At 40.9% G+C, this 16,734-nt stretch overlaps 1 protein-coding gene across 1 annotated transcript in view; it reads left to right on the top strand.

Annotated features, from left to right (window-relative positions):
* The window catches only part of EML4 (EMAP like 4), a 127,723-nt gene extending 114,794 nt beyond the window's left edge, over positions 1-12,929 (top strand). The window contains exons 18-23 of the mRNA XM_045827718.1: positions 2,745-2,833; positions 4,135-4,232; positions 6,215-6,302; positions 6,813-6,911; positions 9,196-9,326; positions 10,151-12,929. Of these exons, the coding sequence (XP_045683674.1) occupies positions 2,745-2,833; positions 4,135-4,232; positions 6,215-6,302; positions 6,813-6,911; positions 9,196-9,326; positions 10,151-10,621 (976 nt within the window). The 3' untranslated portion in view covers positions 10,622-12,929. The remainder of the gene's footprint in view (positions 1-2,744; positions 2,834-4,134; positions 4,233-6,214; positions 6,303-6,812; positions 6,912-9,195; positions 9,327-10,150) is intronic.
* Positions 12,930-16,734: the final 3,805 nt, after the last annotated feature.

The raw sequence follows: 16,734 nt of genomic DNA, 5'->3' as shown, positions 1-16,734 counted from the left end.
CATTTTTGAAGTCTTCTTGACACCCCAACAGTAGAATCCAAAAATCCTGACCTTTAAAACCCATTAAAGATTTTAAAAATCTTTCCCTCATCACTTCAGCCAGAATGGTCAAATTGTTGTCATTTATATACACTCCAGCCCTTTTGTACTTTTTATCTACTCCTCTCTACCTGAAAATTGACGTCCCACCTATCCTTGCCACATTTGATGTGATGAGAGTGTTTCTCTATCTCATTGTTCTTAGGTGCATCTGTTTAATCTGAGTCGGAATATTTTGTTCCCTTAATCTGAAAGGGCAGTTCACTTGACCTCAGCTTTGGCATTGCATGGCTTAGAAGAGCATCACAGTGGTAACCATAAAAGTTGATTAACAAAAGAACGTTCTCAGAAGAAATCTGATCTATGGCTACTGTCCAGTTGCAATAAAGTGTGTTTCTTACATACCTTTTGAAATGGAAATGTTCAGTGAACACACAGCATAGGTTTCAAAGTGCCAGTTTTCTGGTTTTAAATCAAGTATTCACAAATAGAAGCTATTTCTGTTACCTGGATAGAAGACAGAATTTATGAATTAGGTTAGCTACCTAGAGGTTTCAACTCAGTTCACAAGTTACTAATTTTCATTCACAAATGTGTTTAGAGAGGGATTTCATTGATAGGTAACAGTTGAGATCTTTTAGTCTTTCATCTCCTACCTTGAATATACTGGCATATGAAATAACATCACTAAACATGTTTTTTTTTTTTTCCCTTGAAAGCACTTTCCTCTCCTGAACAGTATTTCATTTAATCTGAAAAAGAAATTGTCCCTTTCCAGAGATTAGTTATATAATTAGCTTCAAAATTAAAAAGAACTGTCATTATGATTTCTGTTACTGGCATAATAAATGCAGATTTGCAGTGTTTTTATTTTACTGGCGGAATTTCCCCATGTGAATAATTAAAAACAAAACTTGCTGCTCTTGTCCTATCCTGTCCTGTGAGATTAAGGTAGTGATTTTATTTTTTTAGTCTTGTTCCATTTTCTCCACCCTAACCATTTCTTCCAGCACACTGCACTACCACCAAGTAATTCTTGCTAAAACTTGGGTTTTGTCATATTCGAGACTTACTTTATATTTAGTTCATTTATTCATTTTACAAATATTTTTTAGTGCCTGATCTGAGCCAGGCAGCTCCCCGACCTGCACTCCTACAACCAGCTCCGCATACTGCCTGTAACCTGCCTCCTCTCCCTCATGCAGTCTTTAGTCCCCCTCTCACCACGCTCTTCTGAGACCTCATGCATTCCTTCTAGTGTTCTCGGAAACAGGTCTGATGAGAGTCACGTATTATGTAGCTGAATTTAAGTCATCGGTTTACCTCTCAAGAGGCTTTTATACTTTGACTTTTCCTATAAGTGTGAATGAAAAATTGTCTCAAATTTAGTTTCCATGTGCAAATGTTGGAAATATTAGAGAGGCAGAGTGCCCCCTGCTGGTTACAAATGAATGGCCCTCTGCTTTTCTCTTCGAACTTAACTGTGCATGCTCCCTCCCACCTCCATAGCTATGCAGCTTTCGCTCCTCCTGCCTGAACTGCTGTACTTCTTCCCCTCTGAGTTCAGCTCAACCCACGTCCTACATCTGATGCTCCCTAAAGGTTTTTCTTTGTCTGCTACCATTCATTTTCCTAACGAGAGTTCCTCTACTATACAAGGTGGGGCAAAAGTAAGTTTACATTTATATGCAAAACACAGAATTTATTCTTGTATAATTATTTATTAATTATTGTATTTTCCATACGAACAAATGTAAACCTACTTTTGTCCCACATGTACATAGTCACCATTACTAAGATTGGTACTTAAATATTGATACATAATATCAGGTACATAGGTTCACGGTCATGACTAGCTGCACATTTGTATGTGACTGATGTCAAGCCATAACGTTTAAGCCATAGGTATGGTCCCCTCAACAAGCAGAAAAAGAAACAGGTGTTAAGTGCTGTGCATCCCAAAAGAGTCGCTACCAGAATAACTCTGCCAGTGCTGTGAAGAGTGTGTGCGCCTTGGGCACAGCAGCATCATGTGCGATGGTGGTTACCAACGTTTTGCAGAGCCGAGTAAACTTTTGGGGGAGAGGGGTGTTGTATTTTTTAGTGATACCCATGTTTCCATTATGTGAAATGAAAATATTTATTCTTTATGTTTTTATATTTCTTTGTTTAATAATTTCTAGATGGTAACAAAATAAGTTAAAAATCATGTATTATATAAATGTAATACAGATTTGCAATGTTGTTATTTTCTTATTTTTTTGCATTTCAGCACATACTAGTAATAAATGCATCTCTCAGATACATGCGACCTATGCTGTAATTTTCTTGACCACGACCTCCACAAGATTATTTTGTTTTAATAGGCTCATCTGCATTTTCCCAACTCTAGTATAATCTTCAAGAACACTGATCCTGCCATCTTATTCTTTTTAAACTGTGCCTAGGCAAAGGCACCCTGTAGGCATTCAGTGAATACCTAAATAGAAATTAAGAACATGCCTGGCCCATATAGGTATTTTACACTGTATCTAGCAGCATTTTGCAAAATGAATTCATCCTTCATTAGAAGAGGGAAACATGTCATACTTAAGGGCATTAATAAAATTTCTTAATTTTTAAAAATTAAAAAGAAAAGATCAGCAACCATTTTTTCCCCATAAGTGCTAGTATCTGAACATTTTTTCATTTTTACTTCTCAACAGGTGGTTTGTTCTGGATGCAGAAACCAGAGATCTTGTCTCTATCCACACAGACGGGAATGAACAGCTCTCTGTGATGCGCTACTCAGTAGGTGGGTAGACTTGCCCCCACCCTGGCACTCACAGCATTTCTCTGAAACTGCGTGTTTCCACTTCCAGTAAAGTCATCGTCTTTTTTCTCTAATCTCTAGAGTTGTTAAGTCTTAAGTATGTTATCTCCAATGTCAGATTAAATTCTGCTGCAGGAAACTGCAAAAGATCTTCTAAAGTTAAATAACATTGCACATCACTAAGCAAACATAAATTTATGGCAAACACCAATATGTGCAGTTGAAAGCAGACAACAGGGCACAAACTCCCTCTTTTTTTTTTGAAATATACATACTTAGAATATGAATAGGTGCTAGGCTGAATGTTACATCTGTTTAGCAACCTTTTCTTTGTATATAGAGAATATAAAAGAAATTATAGTAATATTAAAATTACACAGATTTTACAGGCCCTTCAAGTTCTTTAAAATTGGGTTGCATTGTTACCAGTTACATAGTGATTGTTTTGTTGATTAAAATGCTCAGCAGCTCATAAGGATTTGATACATTTGTTTAGCTTTGAATAATTCTTTGTACTTCATTCAAAACGTTAAGTTTCCATAGTATTCTATTTCCTTGTCCCCTTATTATGGTTTTGATTCATATCATTCTCCCCTTGGAATTATAGTGACATTCACCTATGTTCAAAAATATATTCCAGTAGTTGTTGGATCAGTGTGGGTCCCAAGGGATCCTTTTGGTTGCTTCTAAGTTGTTTGAAGGGAAGCACTGAATACTATTCTCTGAGTTAAAGAAGGAAGGAAAGGTATTTGCTGCAGTCTATAAGTGGCAAGACTTGAAGCAGCAAAGGTTCTCTTGTTTGGATTGGCTTATTTTCAGCACCGTAGTAACAGGTAACTAAAACCCAAGGATCAGTTGGACTTCACCGACCATCTGCTACATATCAAGTACAGGAGAGGAGACCATAGAGAAGAGAATGTGGTCCCTTCCGAGAAGACAGCCCTGCATATGGAGAGGTGGGCTCAGCTGAAACGAGCAGTGGTGCACTCAGCTTGCAGTAACAGCACTGTGACCTAGACCCAGACCCATCAAAGCAGGTTCACTTCCCCGGGGCCAGATTGTAGCTAACCAGAAGGACACGAGGCTGGAACGTGTGGAGTCCAAAGCCTGGGAGCGTCTCCAGGAAGGGATGATGTACTGGACTAGTGACCGTTTGTTTTCCAAGTGTGCTTAGTGATGGAAGGATTAGTTCATCAAATGACAGTTAAACTGATAGTAAAACAACAGTAAATAAATCTATCAGTGTATTTCTCTAGTCAACACTTTTTCCTGCTTCATTCTAGATGGCACCTTCCTGGCTGTAGGATCTCATGACAACTTTATTTACCTCTACGTAGTCTCGGAAAATGGAAGAAAATATAGCAGATATGGAAAGTGCACTGTAAGTAATGAAGTAAAATTAAGTTGTGAAACTGTTGGAAATTTAATTTGTTAAAAAGAGAGTTAAATGTTTACATTGATGTATCTGTTCCTCAGCTGCTTTAAAACTTTCGCCTTTCTCTCTGAAAACTGAGATTACCCAACAGCAGAACATGCAGTCCCCTGCATGCCATGGGAGGCTTTCTCCTTTGACGAGAGTTTAATACTTGTCTGTCTCTGACTGACTTTAGGCTGGTTTCCTAAGCGATTGCCATCAGAACCCCTTAGACTGACACGTTTTGCAAATGGAATGAGTCAGAATGGAATGAAAGGGCAACTCACTTTTAATCCTAATGTCCCCTGTTCCTGCCCACCCTGATACCCTGCAATTTCTTGTGTCACCTGTCTGCCACTAAAATAATTTATATAGATACATGTCTAAATTCAGAGAATTAACAAATATTTTCTCTAATTTGTGCCCATTTCAGATTGACTAGGTTATCACTTTAAAGTGAACATTAGATTCAGTTCTGGAGATAACACTGGTACTTCCCATATGGCAGGTACTCTGCTAACTAGAGCTGTGTTCTGGGCCCTGTGACACCCTCCTCAAGCACACCACTGATTGGCCAGCCGCCTTCCACCAGCGCAGGCACCTCCGTGTGCTTGGGTGCCTGCCATCTTCCCATTTGACGTCTCCACAGAAAGTGGTGCCATGAATGGGGACAAGCTCCAGCTGTTTGGTTGCAGCTTAATTATTAGAGGGACATCTTGTAAAGTGTTGAATGCGCTTCTGCAGCTACCATGGACTGGAAGATAATGGAAGTAAAACAGAAAACCGTATTTGTACTTGGAACTCTTAAGAGAAGTTCCAGCAGCCACGTTTTAACAAAGACCTAATCTCTAAATAGCACTATGGCAATCACAAATTCCACAGAAAAGTGTAAATCTCTTTATCTAAAAAAGCAGTCCACATAAGACAGTAGAGCACAGCTCAGTATTTTCTGCTTACAAATGGTGCTCACATGTCCCTGCCTCAAAAGGTGTATATGAAGAAGAGTGAGTGAACATGGTCTTTCTGCTGAGACTGTGCTGTTATGTGGCAAATGATTCCTTCTCACAAACACCTCAGGTGTGTTTACTGTATAGGACCGGTCCTGGCCCATCTCTTGAAGGAGGCCCAGTGATCTTCCAAGAAAAAAGTTGCTCTTCATGAGCCTGACTTCTTGGGGCCAGCTGAGGAATGGAGGGGAAGAGAAGTGCATGGAGTTATCCCTACGTACTGTTGGTCCACAGCAGCCTTTCCCGTCCCCTCCTGTGGCCTGTCTGTGTCCTCACACTCCCGCGTGTGCCCCGAGGGCATGCTGTCCCCGCTGCCTTTGGGTTCTCCAGGTCTCCCTCCAGCACACACTTCAGACCTCCTTGGCCTCAGCGGTGGCAGTTTCTTCCTCTTTTTGGATCATACGATTTAGAAGGACCTTTTTTATTTTTTACTTCCCATGAGAGCTTCCATCTTAGTGTTCAGTAAATATTTGTAAAAGTGGTTTGCCTAAATGACAGGATTCGTGGGTTCATGTTTGTATCATATTCTCTGTGTAAGCAGTTTGATTTTGTAGCTGCTGCTACAGAAAACATTTTAAGGCTTTGAATTCAGAAGCTCTTTTTGTCTCCTACAAACCTAGGGTTGGGGTCGAGGCTGGGGGTGGTGCTGGCATGGATCTGATTTTATTTCCTTTACATATTGGACTTCTCAAGTGACATTTAATATGACAGAAGGATTGTATAGCTAAAAGGAGTTTAAAGACTGCTGGTTGGTTTTCTTAAAGATTCCTGAGTTGTGCGGATTTTTAGTGTTGTGAAGTTCTTAACCTTCTCCTTTCCTGTACTGTTTTGAAAATGTACTGAAAAGGTCTAATACAACAAACGCAGTATTGGCTGACTATTAAACCATTTATACAAAACTCTAAATGCTTTCTAATAGTTGATCCTTCTGTTGTTTCCTAGGGACATTCCAGCTATATCACACACCTTGACTGGTCCCCAGACAACAAGTACATAATGTCTAACTCGGGAGACTACGAAATACTGTACTGTAAGTATGAATGACCACACATGGCTGAGATGTGTCTGCCAGGGGCACCAATAAGCAGGCTGTGTGGAGTCTGAATTGTGCGGGGCACCATGTCGGCCTCTCTGACCTGACAAAGTGTGTTACTCTGAGCTAAGGCATGAGAATCTCAAACCTGCTTCACTTCTCCAAGAAAGTAATGAGTTAATTTTTAAATGTGTAGACCTGTAGTCATAAGAAATTAACTCAGAGATTGATACTGCTGTGAATGGTTTTGTATTCAACAGCTTTTCCTGGAGGCAGGAAAAAGTATAATGGATGGGCATTTATGCTTCTTAAAGAAAATAGAACCACTTCAGTGGGTAGTTCCATAAACCCTGTTAAGTAAACACTTTTCCTTTTTAAATGTGCATTAATGTTTTTCAGTGTATGGATTATAAATACAAGTAAACGTGGCTAGTTTGAATCAAGATGCACATTCAGTACATTTATACACAAGCACTATGATTATACTTCCTGTTTCTAAATTTAAAGGGGACATTCCAAGTGGCTGCAAACTAATCAGGAATCGATCGGAGTGTAAGGACATTGACTGGACAACATACACCTGTGTACTGGGCTTTCAAGTCTTTGGTAAGGACATGAACACCCAATGGGAAAATGTTGTTTGTGGGTTTTTATATATAATAATTACTTGCTTCCATTCCTTAATGACATAGTCTCTATGTGTTCTTTAGTGTTATTACTGTTAATGCCAGATTCAGAGAAATTAAACCCCAGTATGAGGTTTGTTCTCTGTAGAGTCCACTCTTTTGATCCCCAATAAACATGAAAGACAAAAGGTACTTACACAATAGCAGATTGCCTTTTCATTTTTTCCTCAAAGTAAAATTGGAACTTTAAAATTTGTAAAGACATTTTAAAAACAGCTTTGAGATACCATTCACATACCATTTAATTCACCTCAAGTGCATGGTTCAGTGGTGTGAGTATATTCAGAGCTGTGCTTCCGTCATCAATTTTAGAGCATTTTCATCCCCCCACCAAGAAACCCCTCACCCATCCGCAATCACCCTCACCTCCGCCCCCAGCAACCACCACGGTCTCCTTTCTTCCTCCAATGACTGGTCTGTTCTGGATAGTTCATATAAATGGGACGGTGTAGCATGTGGCCCACTGAGGCTGGCATCTTTCATTTAGCATGTTTTCAAGGTTCATCCATGTGGTAGCATGGATCAGGACTTCATTTTACGGCTACATAATATCCCAATATATAGATACACCACATTTTGTCTTTCCATTCAGCAGCTAATGGACACTTGAGTTGTTTCCACTGTTTAGCTTTTATAAATAATGCTGCTGTAAACGTGTAAGCATGTTTTCATTTCTCTTGGGTGAATACCTGGAAGTGGAATATTCGCAAGGCCAAATGGCAACTCTGTTTAACCTTTTGAGGAACTGCCAGACTGTTTCCCAAAGCAGCCGCACCATGTACATCCCTACCAGCAGTGTAGGAGGGTTTGGTTTCCCCACATTCTCGTCAGCAGCTTTTATTGTTAGTCTTCTGCATGCAACCGTCCAGTTGTCCCAGCACCATTTGCTGAAATGGTGCTGAAATATAAAGGCATTTTTAATAGACATTATTGAAAGATAAAATTGGGAAATCATTCCTATTCTGATGTTTTCAGCATTTCTATGAAATCTGCCTTTGGTGACAGTTTTCTAAGTCTTTCCTAATCTAATCTGTAGGTATCCTTCTGAAAAAGTTAGAGGATAAATGGAAAAGTTAAAATAATAAAGCCCTGTTTGCCAAGAATTAGAAAGAGATGTTATACTCACTCAGTAGACTCATTATAAGAGCATGTGGCACCGATACCTAAAGCAGTACTTGTCCTTGACCATTATACCTGTTCCCTGCACGAACTGGGCTGCACCTCCAGCCCAGGTATAGATCGGAACATTTCTTTATGCTGTGCACGTTAGAAAAATAACCCACTGTAGGACTTATTCTAAACACAACGGCTATACAGATGGAGAAGCCTAGCCTAGGCTCCTGGGCTAGGAAGAAATTAAAAACAAAAGAACCCTGACTAATCCATAAACAGTTTCATTATTCTGGGTGAAACTGAAGCAGTGGCCATAGCTGATAACTTATCTAGTTATTTTAATGAAGCAACATACAGTATTCATTATTGAGATGTCATTTCAGAAGGGTCTCGATTTGTTCTAGTATATTTACCAAACACACATTTGTTCCCTAGAATAGCATTGAGCAGCTGGAGGCCAGCATCCCAACCCTTACATATTCCATAGTTGTAATCTAGTCTAATAGAATTTTGTGCTATGTTAAACATAATCACCAGTGCCTCAAAATGATTCGGAATAATTAAATTTGCTATTATTTACATCTTATCTTTGGATGTAAGTAATAGTTAAAAGAAAATTCTATGTGGTAACAAGTAGATGAGGTTTTCTTTGAAGTACCTGTCTGAAAGGGAGCAGTGAAAGTATGAAATTTTACACAGCGTCCCCAGTGTGAAGAGTTAGTGCTGTGGCTTTATACAGGTGACTGAGAACTTCCCCTCTAACTAGAAATTTGAAAACAGAAAACACTGCTCAGGTGTTAACGCTTAAAACTAGAATTACTTTAGCACCACCTGCTGGTTACTAGTGAGTACTTTTGGGTCATTAAACTTGCCATCTTGAGACTATTTTGATTTATAATTTTATTATTAGACTTCGGCTAAGATTTCATTTGAATAAAATGTTGGACCACTAAGAAATTTGGAAGGGAAAATGTTATCAGTTAAGAGTTTGAACACAGATGAAAATAAGATTCTAAAATTCAGTGAACCTGTGTAGCATCGCAGTTACATTTTTCAGGCTAATCTTCTGCACCTGTGTTCCCATGTCAAAGGTGTCTGGCCAGAAGGATCTGACGGGACAGATATCAACGCACTGGTGCGATCCCACAACAGGAAGGTGATAGCTGTTGCTGATGACTTTTGCAAAGTCCATCTGTTTCAGTATCCCTGCTCCAAAGCAAAGGTAAACTCAATGTAATAAAAATTAGCATTGCCGGGCATTTTGTTTGGGGATCATTTTGTGTCAGTGGCACAAAAATGTGTAAGTGACTGATTACTGTCCTCGAGAACTGCAGTGCCCAGGGTGAACGGGGCCATCTCTAGGCATCCAAGCAGCCACTGCTTGTCTTCTTCCTCAGCAAGGGCAAGGAGAAGATGATTCTACAAGGCAGCTGGTGGTGTTTTATTCATTTTTACTTATTTATTTTTATTTTCTGGCAGCTTCAAATTTCTCCTAAACATATTAAAATATTCTGTTACACATACGATCAGCATTATAAAACTCATGAAACTGTTTCCTAAATCACCCATAATCCTGCCAACCTAGTAAATTCTTCCCTGGCATCCCAACAGAATAATTACTAAGTGCACCAACCTAATATCCAGAAGAAATGGACTTTTTTTAACTCATGTTTTTACTAATTTTAGAGAGTGGGGGAGGGGTTTCGAGAAAGAGACAGAAACATCAGTTTGTTGTTCCACTTATTTATGCTCTCATTGGTTGCTTCTTGATTGTGCTCTGAGCAGGGATCAAACCCACAGCCTTGGCAGATCAGGATGATGCTCTAACCAAGCGAGCTACCCAACCAGGGCCTTTTTTTTTAAAAAAAAAACATATAGTCTGAAGTATAGATGTCCAATTATTATGTTTTGTTTCTCCCATATAAATAGGTATTAAAAGGAAATTGCTGCTAATTTTATTGATGACTTGTGGCTTTGATTTGCATTACCTGAAAGCAGGCATGTAAATAATGAGTTTCATTTTCCTGTCTGACTTATTTCACATAGGCTCCCAGTCACAAGTACAGTGCCCACAGCAGTCATGTCACCAATGTCAGTTTTACTCATAATGACAGTCACCTGATTTCAACTGGTGGAAAAGACATGAGCATCATTCAGTGGAAACTTGTGGAAAAGTTGTCTTTGCCTCAAAATGAGATTGTAGCGGATACTGCTCCAACCAAAGGCCCCATCTCTTCCATTGAGTGCGTCAGGCAGTCTGACACGTCCACACCGCCTCCTCCCCAGCCCTTAAATGAGACAGCTGAAGAGGGTAGAAGGAGCAGTTCTCCCACACTCCTGGAGAACAGCCTGGAACACACTGTGGAGCCCAGCGAAGACCCCAGTGAGGAGCGGAGTGAAGCGGGCAGCGAAGACCTTGGTGGGCCTGCTGGTGAAGAGCTATCCAACGAGATGAGTGAGGAGCAGGGTGACGCTGCTCTTACTGGGGACCACCAAGACCCTCCACCTCTATCCTAACCAACACCAGGGCTTGAATGCTCGTGATCTTGAGCTAGAGTTCAGATAACAGGCCGGGAAGTGATGGAGAATCACTGTTGACCGAGATTTTGGTTTCCGTGTGATCTGTTTTCTTCAGTAGTCTTATCTTCAGTCAGTCGAATGCAGCCAGCTGAAAGGTTCAGTTTGGTGTCTGTTGAAGATTAACCAAACTTAATAGAAGGAAAGACCGAAACATCAATTATGTCTCAGAAAGGACTGTGTATGTAAGTGATAAGATGTAAATACTGGAAGCAGAAACAGCAGCTATGTTGATTTAAAACAAACTCCTTGGTATCTGAACGTGTTTTCTTCAGGAACAACCAGAGGCATCACAAACACTGTTACTCAGCTACTGGCTCAGACTGTGCTACTTCTTTCCTGATGCAGAAAAAGAAATCAAAAGGAAAAAAAATGCTTTCTTATTGCGATATCTTCCTACCCTAAATATATCTAGAGGAAATTTTTTAGTTAAGAAGAACTCCAGTATTGCCACAGGCAGTGGTATTGCCTTCTTAAATAATAATGCCATTTCCTACACTACCAGTAGATGCCCAGGTGCGCTTGTTAGTCTACTATATAGGTGCTGCCTTTTCTAAGACTCATAATAAGGAACAGTCTCTTAATTTCTTGTGTGCAAATCTATTTTATCGTAGAACTAAGAGAGCAGTGGTTTGTTAGAGAGCTTTTAAATGTATATTAAACCATTGATACTCAGAAATAATGGAGTCCCCAAGGATTCCTTTACTGGCCTGAACATTCTTAAATGTTTGACATTCAAGGAAAAAAGCCGCATGCCTATAAAACTAAACTGTAATAATTACTAAGCTAATTTTAGCTCAGCCTTCAACATAATTTGTTCCCTCAATAATAGGAGAAATACAAATACAGAATTGGTGCTTTGAAGTTCATTGGCTTAGTTGTTAATTTTTATACAGATTAATTACGTTGAGGGATAAGATACTCAGCAAACTGCAAATTCTTTTTTACAGAAGTGTGAATAACAGTCATAGTGATTAAAATCTGTATACATCGCGTACTTAACAGACTTGCTATATATGGTAATTTTTCTCTGGTGGACTTGCTGTAAGTTTTGCAATTCTAATGTGGTTATCCTCTGCTATTTTGGACAATGCATGTATTATTATGCATTGGGTAGTAGTTTTTGTTTTTTTAAAGTTTTGTCAGATGACTTTTTCTTAAGTACATGTTTCCTACTTTAAAAACATTTACTGACAAAATACGCATTTCCTATGTTTGTTTATACTTGGATTATAAAAAAACTTTGTTTTGATTTATTTTTAACTTGCTGCATTGTTTTGATATCTTTTTTTGTTTGTTAGATTATGTTTAGAAACTTTGGATGAGTTCAGAAGTCTTAAGTATGCAAGTGTTTACGTGATTGTGCCATTCCAAAGTGCATCAGAACTGTCATTCCCTTCTAGTACCTTCTCAGGAGTAATACAGATCAGGTATTTCATCACCATTTGGTAACATACAAACTCCAGTGACTCCCAAGGACCCTCACCACATTTGTGTTCCCGTGCTGTGTGTAAGGGTGTGGGTATGTGTGAAGGGGTGAGTGTGGACACTCACTCTGTTTGTGTGTATCTCTGTATAAGCAGGTATACGCCACACTGAAAGTACTCAGTGTATATCTCTAACTATGTAGGTAGATACGTGTCTGTGTATATCTCTTTCCTTTTGTTTACAACTGCTCAAAAAAAAGAACACCTCAAAATAGCTCTCTTCAAAAGAAGAGATACAGATTCCAAGTGACCCATCTATTTTCAATATGTTCTGTACATAGTTACCAGAGAGGAAGTATCAGGCATATACATTTGCCTGTTCGCAGCGGTGACTAAAGCATCCCCGCGAGAACAGTACTGAGACGAACAAGTAGTCTAAGAGTAGGGAAAGCATTTCTTCGAGCTCTCCACCATAAGCAGGGAGTCTGTGTGGGGACATTGGTCACCTTTGGGGTTGCTGTGTACAATGAGATTTATAATCATGATACTCTTGGGTGGTAGTTTCAAAAGACACTACTAATACGCAGAAAGCGTTCCAGCTCTGTTGCTGGCAACTACTGTTTAACAGTCAATCAAATCTGTGATAATGGTTGGAAGTGGGTGGGATTATGAAATTTTAGATGTTTTTAGAAAAACTTGTGAATGAAAATGAATCCAAGTGTTTCATGTGAAGATGTTGAGCCATTTCTATCATGCATTCCTGTCTAATGGCAGAAAATTTTGAAGATTAAAAATAAAATAATCAAAATGTTTCATTTGTCTAAGTGTGCCTTAACTCTTTCTTCACGTACACTGCTAGTTCCTATGACTGTCTGTTCATTAGATAACATGACGGTTATCAGTTCATTACGGTTGCTGTTATAGATACAGCCATTCCACTAGTAACACACTCCATCTCATAATGGTAAAGGAAATTACTTCTGATTTATGCTTCCATTTAATAGGGAAATAGCTTCATTTTATTTCATGTCTACATCTTCTCTAATGTTTACGTTGGATAATCAATCCTAGTGATCCTAACTGCCTGCCTGCCCCAACTCTGCTGGCTGCCGCCGCCTCCCCGGTGTTAGCCCTCGTCAGCTCCTTGTAATCAGCAGGGCGCTGTGGTCCCTGCCTTCTGCTTCTCTGGCTCAGGGACAAGGATCCTGTGTACACCACGACCGTGACTTGGCTGCTACACGTTTTTCTTTATGAAGAGTTAGATTGAGAGTATTCCATACATTCCCCAGCTTTAAAATCATGGAAATGATGGGGTATTCATGATGACCTTACCCTCTCTGGTGACTGAAGACATGGTCACAGCCACTCACATACACGGCCATGGCTCACTTCACAGATTTTTTTCTTAAATGGAAGATTTGGCAGCCCTACACCAAGCAGGTCTATCAGCACCATTTAACAGGTTCGGATGATGGTTAGCAATTTTTAGCAATAGGGTTTTTTAATTAAGGTATGTATTTTCTGTAATACATATTGCTGTTGTACACTTTGCAGACTATAGTCTAGTATAAGCATAACTTTTATATGCACTGGGAAAGCAAAAAGTTTGTGTGACTTACTTTATCGCAGCGGTCTGGAGCCACACCTGCAGCATCCCCGAGGTCTGCCTCCACTGCCCAACCTGTGAGGGGCTGTCCCAGGGGAGGACTTCTCCTTCAGCAGTCCTGAGACAGAATGGCTCATGAGCACCAGAACAAGCCCACTAAACCGTGTGATTTTTATTTTTTTTCTTTTTTAAATATTTATTTTAATTGTTGTTCAAGTACAGTTTTCTGTCTTTTACTTCTGTCCCAGCCCACCCCCCGTGATTCTTACTCTTAATAAAAAAGGAGATCCAGCCCTGGCCAGTGTGGCTCAGTTATTTTAGTTGGAATGTCGTCCTATACACCTGAAGGTTATGGGTTCAATCCCAGTCAGGGCACATAACCTAGGTTGCAGGTTCAATTGCCAATCAGGGCATGTACAAGAGAAATCTGATTGATGTTTCTCTCTGAAAAATGAATAAATATTGTTTTAGGTATAAATCATTTTTCAATATAAAGGAGATCCAAAAAAACTTGTTTATAGGGAACTATAATAATGAGTTAGATTTTGGACATACTGGGGTGTTGATATAACTTCCAGAAGAAACTAGGTGTCCAACTTAAAAGCTGGAGCTGAAATGCAGAGGAGTGGAGACACATGTTTCAGGAGAAAGAAGAACTGCCACCGGAGGAACACCCATGCAGCCCAACACCCTGGCCCGTCTGTTTACCTAGATAAGGGCCTTACCGGGGCGTCATGTTTTATAACTTCAAAGCTTGCACTTTTCCCACTTACACTAGGAGAAAGACCCTCTTTAGAAATGGAGCAAAGCGGGAAAGGATGACACTAAAGACTCACAGGGATTTTGGAAATCAGAAACAGAACAGGGCCTGGGTCAGTCTCCAACCTCGGTCCAGGAGTGGGTAAAGTCACTGCATGTCTGTGTCACTGTCACAGAAACGGCCCTGGTGGAGAAGCCTGCTTTGTCTAGGATGCCCAGGACTAGTCTTCAAGAAGCACAGAAAGGTCTCCAGCCATTTCCCTCCCCTCCCAAAAATATATGCAGACCTACGTCAAGGGGCAGCTCCTGCTCTCAGCGTCTCAGATAGTTGACACCTGGCTGATCAGTTCACCTTTTCCTTGTGGGCAGCATCCTCAAGAGACTGGCTTACTGAACACATTTTTGTTGGGTTTTTTTTTCTTTTTTTTTTTTTTTGCCCTTAATTTACCAATCCAGAAGTCTGGCAAAAAAACTTAATAGCACCACTTCTATATCTCAAAAGGCAAAAACATGAAGAAATTGGCAAAACCAAAAACTCTAAGTGCTCAATGATTAAAATATGGCACATCCATATAACTAAAAGCTATTCAATGATAATGGCTAACGCAATATAACAAGTGCTTTATGTGTATTAACTCGTTCCATCCTTTCACAATCCTAAATTCTATCACCTCCATTTTACAGACAAATCTTAGAAACAGAAAAGCCAAGTTACACTACCAGCAGATGGCTGCACAGAGATTTGAAGCCAGGTCTTACCTCCAGAGGCCCCGTGGCTGGGGCACTGGAGATGTTTACTGTCAAACAACTGATTCTTATTAACATGAGAGAATGAAACGGGTTAAACTTATGGTAGGAGGGATTTAAGACCAGCTTAAAGAAAAACTACAGAAAGTGGTTAGGCTTTGGAGAAGGCGGCTTTGGGCAATGAACAGTGACAATGTTGAAGGGCCCCCTCTCATGCACAAGTCTCCCCTCCTGCCACCCCTACAAATGGAGCACAGAGCAGAAGAGCTTCGGGGCTCTAAGGTCACACTGCAACACCTGCTGCCAGCGACGGCCTATTCTTCCTGCCTTTGTTGGCCATAGTCAAGGCACCGTCCCTACTGTTCAATTTAAACCTATTTGCATGGTGATGCTGCTTCCTTATTTTCCAACCCTTGAGCAATTTTCATTTCATCAAAATGTGGCCACTGATCTCTGTCACTAGCCAAGTGCTTTTTCCAGGTTACCTCAGTCCACATCCCACACTTCCCATGGCAAGCCTGGAGGTTCTGCCAGCCCCATGCCAGGCCACAGGGCTTTGCTCTGCATCTCCTCTCCCTCAGCAGTGTAGACACATAGTCCTGAAAACAGATTCCACTAGGGAGCCACCCGCTGACAGCGGAACACGGGCGATTGCTGGTGCCGATGACAGCATCCCAGCGGGCTTACTCAGAACTGGCTCCAGAGGCCAAATCCAACTCCCCTCTAACTTGCACCAGATTGCACTAGTGCGGGTGTCTAACCTTCTGGCATCTCTGGGCCACACTGGAAGGAGAAGAGGTGTCTTGGGCCACTCACTAAATACACAAACACTAACAAACACTGAGGAGCAGAACAGAGGTTTCAAGTACACTTACGATCTCGTGTTGGCCTCAGCTGTGCTGGGCCACCCTGCAGGAACCGAAAGCAGGAGGTGCTAAAAGAAATGGCTACGGGGAGGAAAACTAACTACTTAATAAGAAGCAAAGCCTTCACACCTGGTCATCCCTTTTCATTCTCGATGTTCACATAGCCACCAAGCCAGAATGTGCCCTAGGAAAGGTCACAGGATACTGGAGCCTGCCTCTGCACGGTGACGTCCACTTAGCTGACACCGACTTGGAAACCTGGTTGGGAGCGAAGAACAGAAGCTGACACTGGCACCGAGCCAGCTGTAGAACTCCCTCTCAGTTGGCATGTCAGCTGCCGGGACCTCGCAGGCCTCTTCCTTCTGCGGATGTCAGTCTCCACAACAGAGATGCACTGGGCTGCCACATGTCCGAAGTGGCAGCGGGCGAACCCCAGGGAGCGTCTGTGGGACGAGGACCCACAGAAGTCATCCACTGAACAGGTGTCTATTACAAACCTACCTCATGCCAGGAACTGGGCTCAGGGAGTCTGACCACAGCAAAGATACAGTCCCTGTCCTCAGGGGGCACGTACCTGGAAAGGTGGTAAAGATGACCTTTCCAACTTCCCTAAACACTATAGTCCTCACCGTGGCTATGAAGTGTATG

Source organism: Phyllostomus hastatus, unplaced genomic scaffold, assembly GCF_019186645.2.
Source record: "Phyllostomus hastatus isolate PE091 unplaced genomic scaffold, TTU_PhHast_1.1 phas_scaffold_78, whole genome shotgun sequence".
Taxonomy (NCBI): domain Eukaryota; kingdom Metazoa; phylum Chordata; class Mammalia; order Chiroptera; family Phyllostomidae; genus Phyllostomus; species Phyllostomus hastatus.
This window is presented reverse-complemented; position numbering and strand designations above follow the sequence as displayed.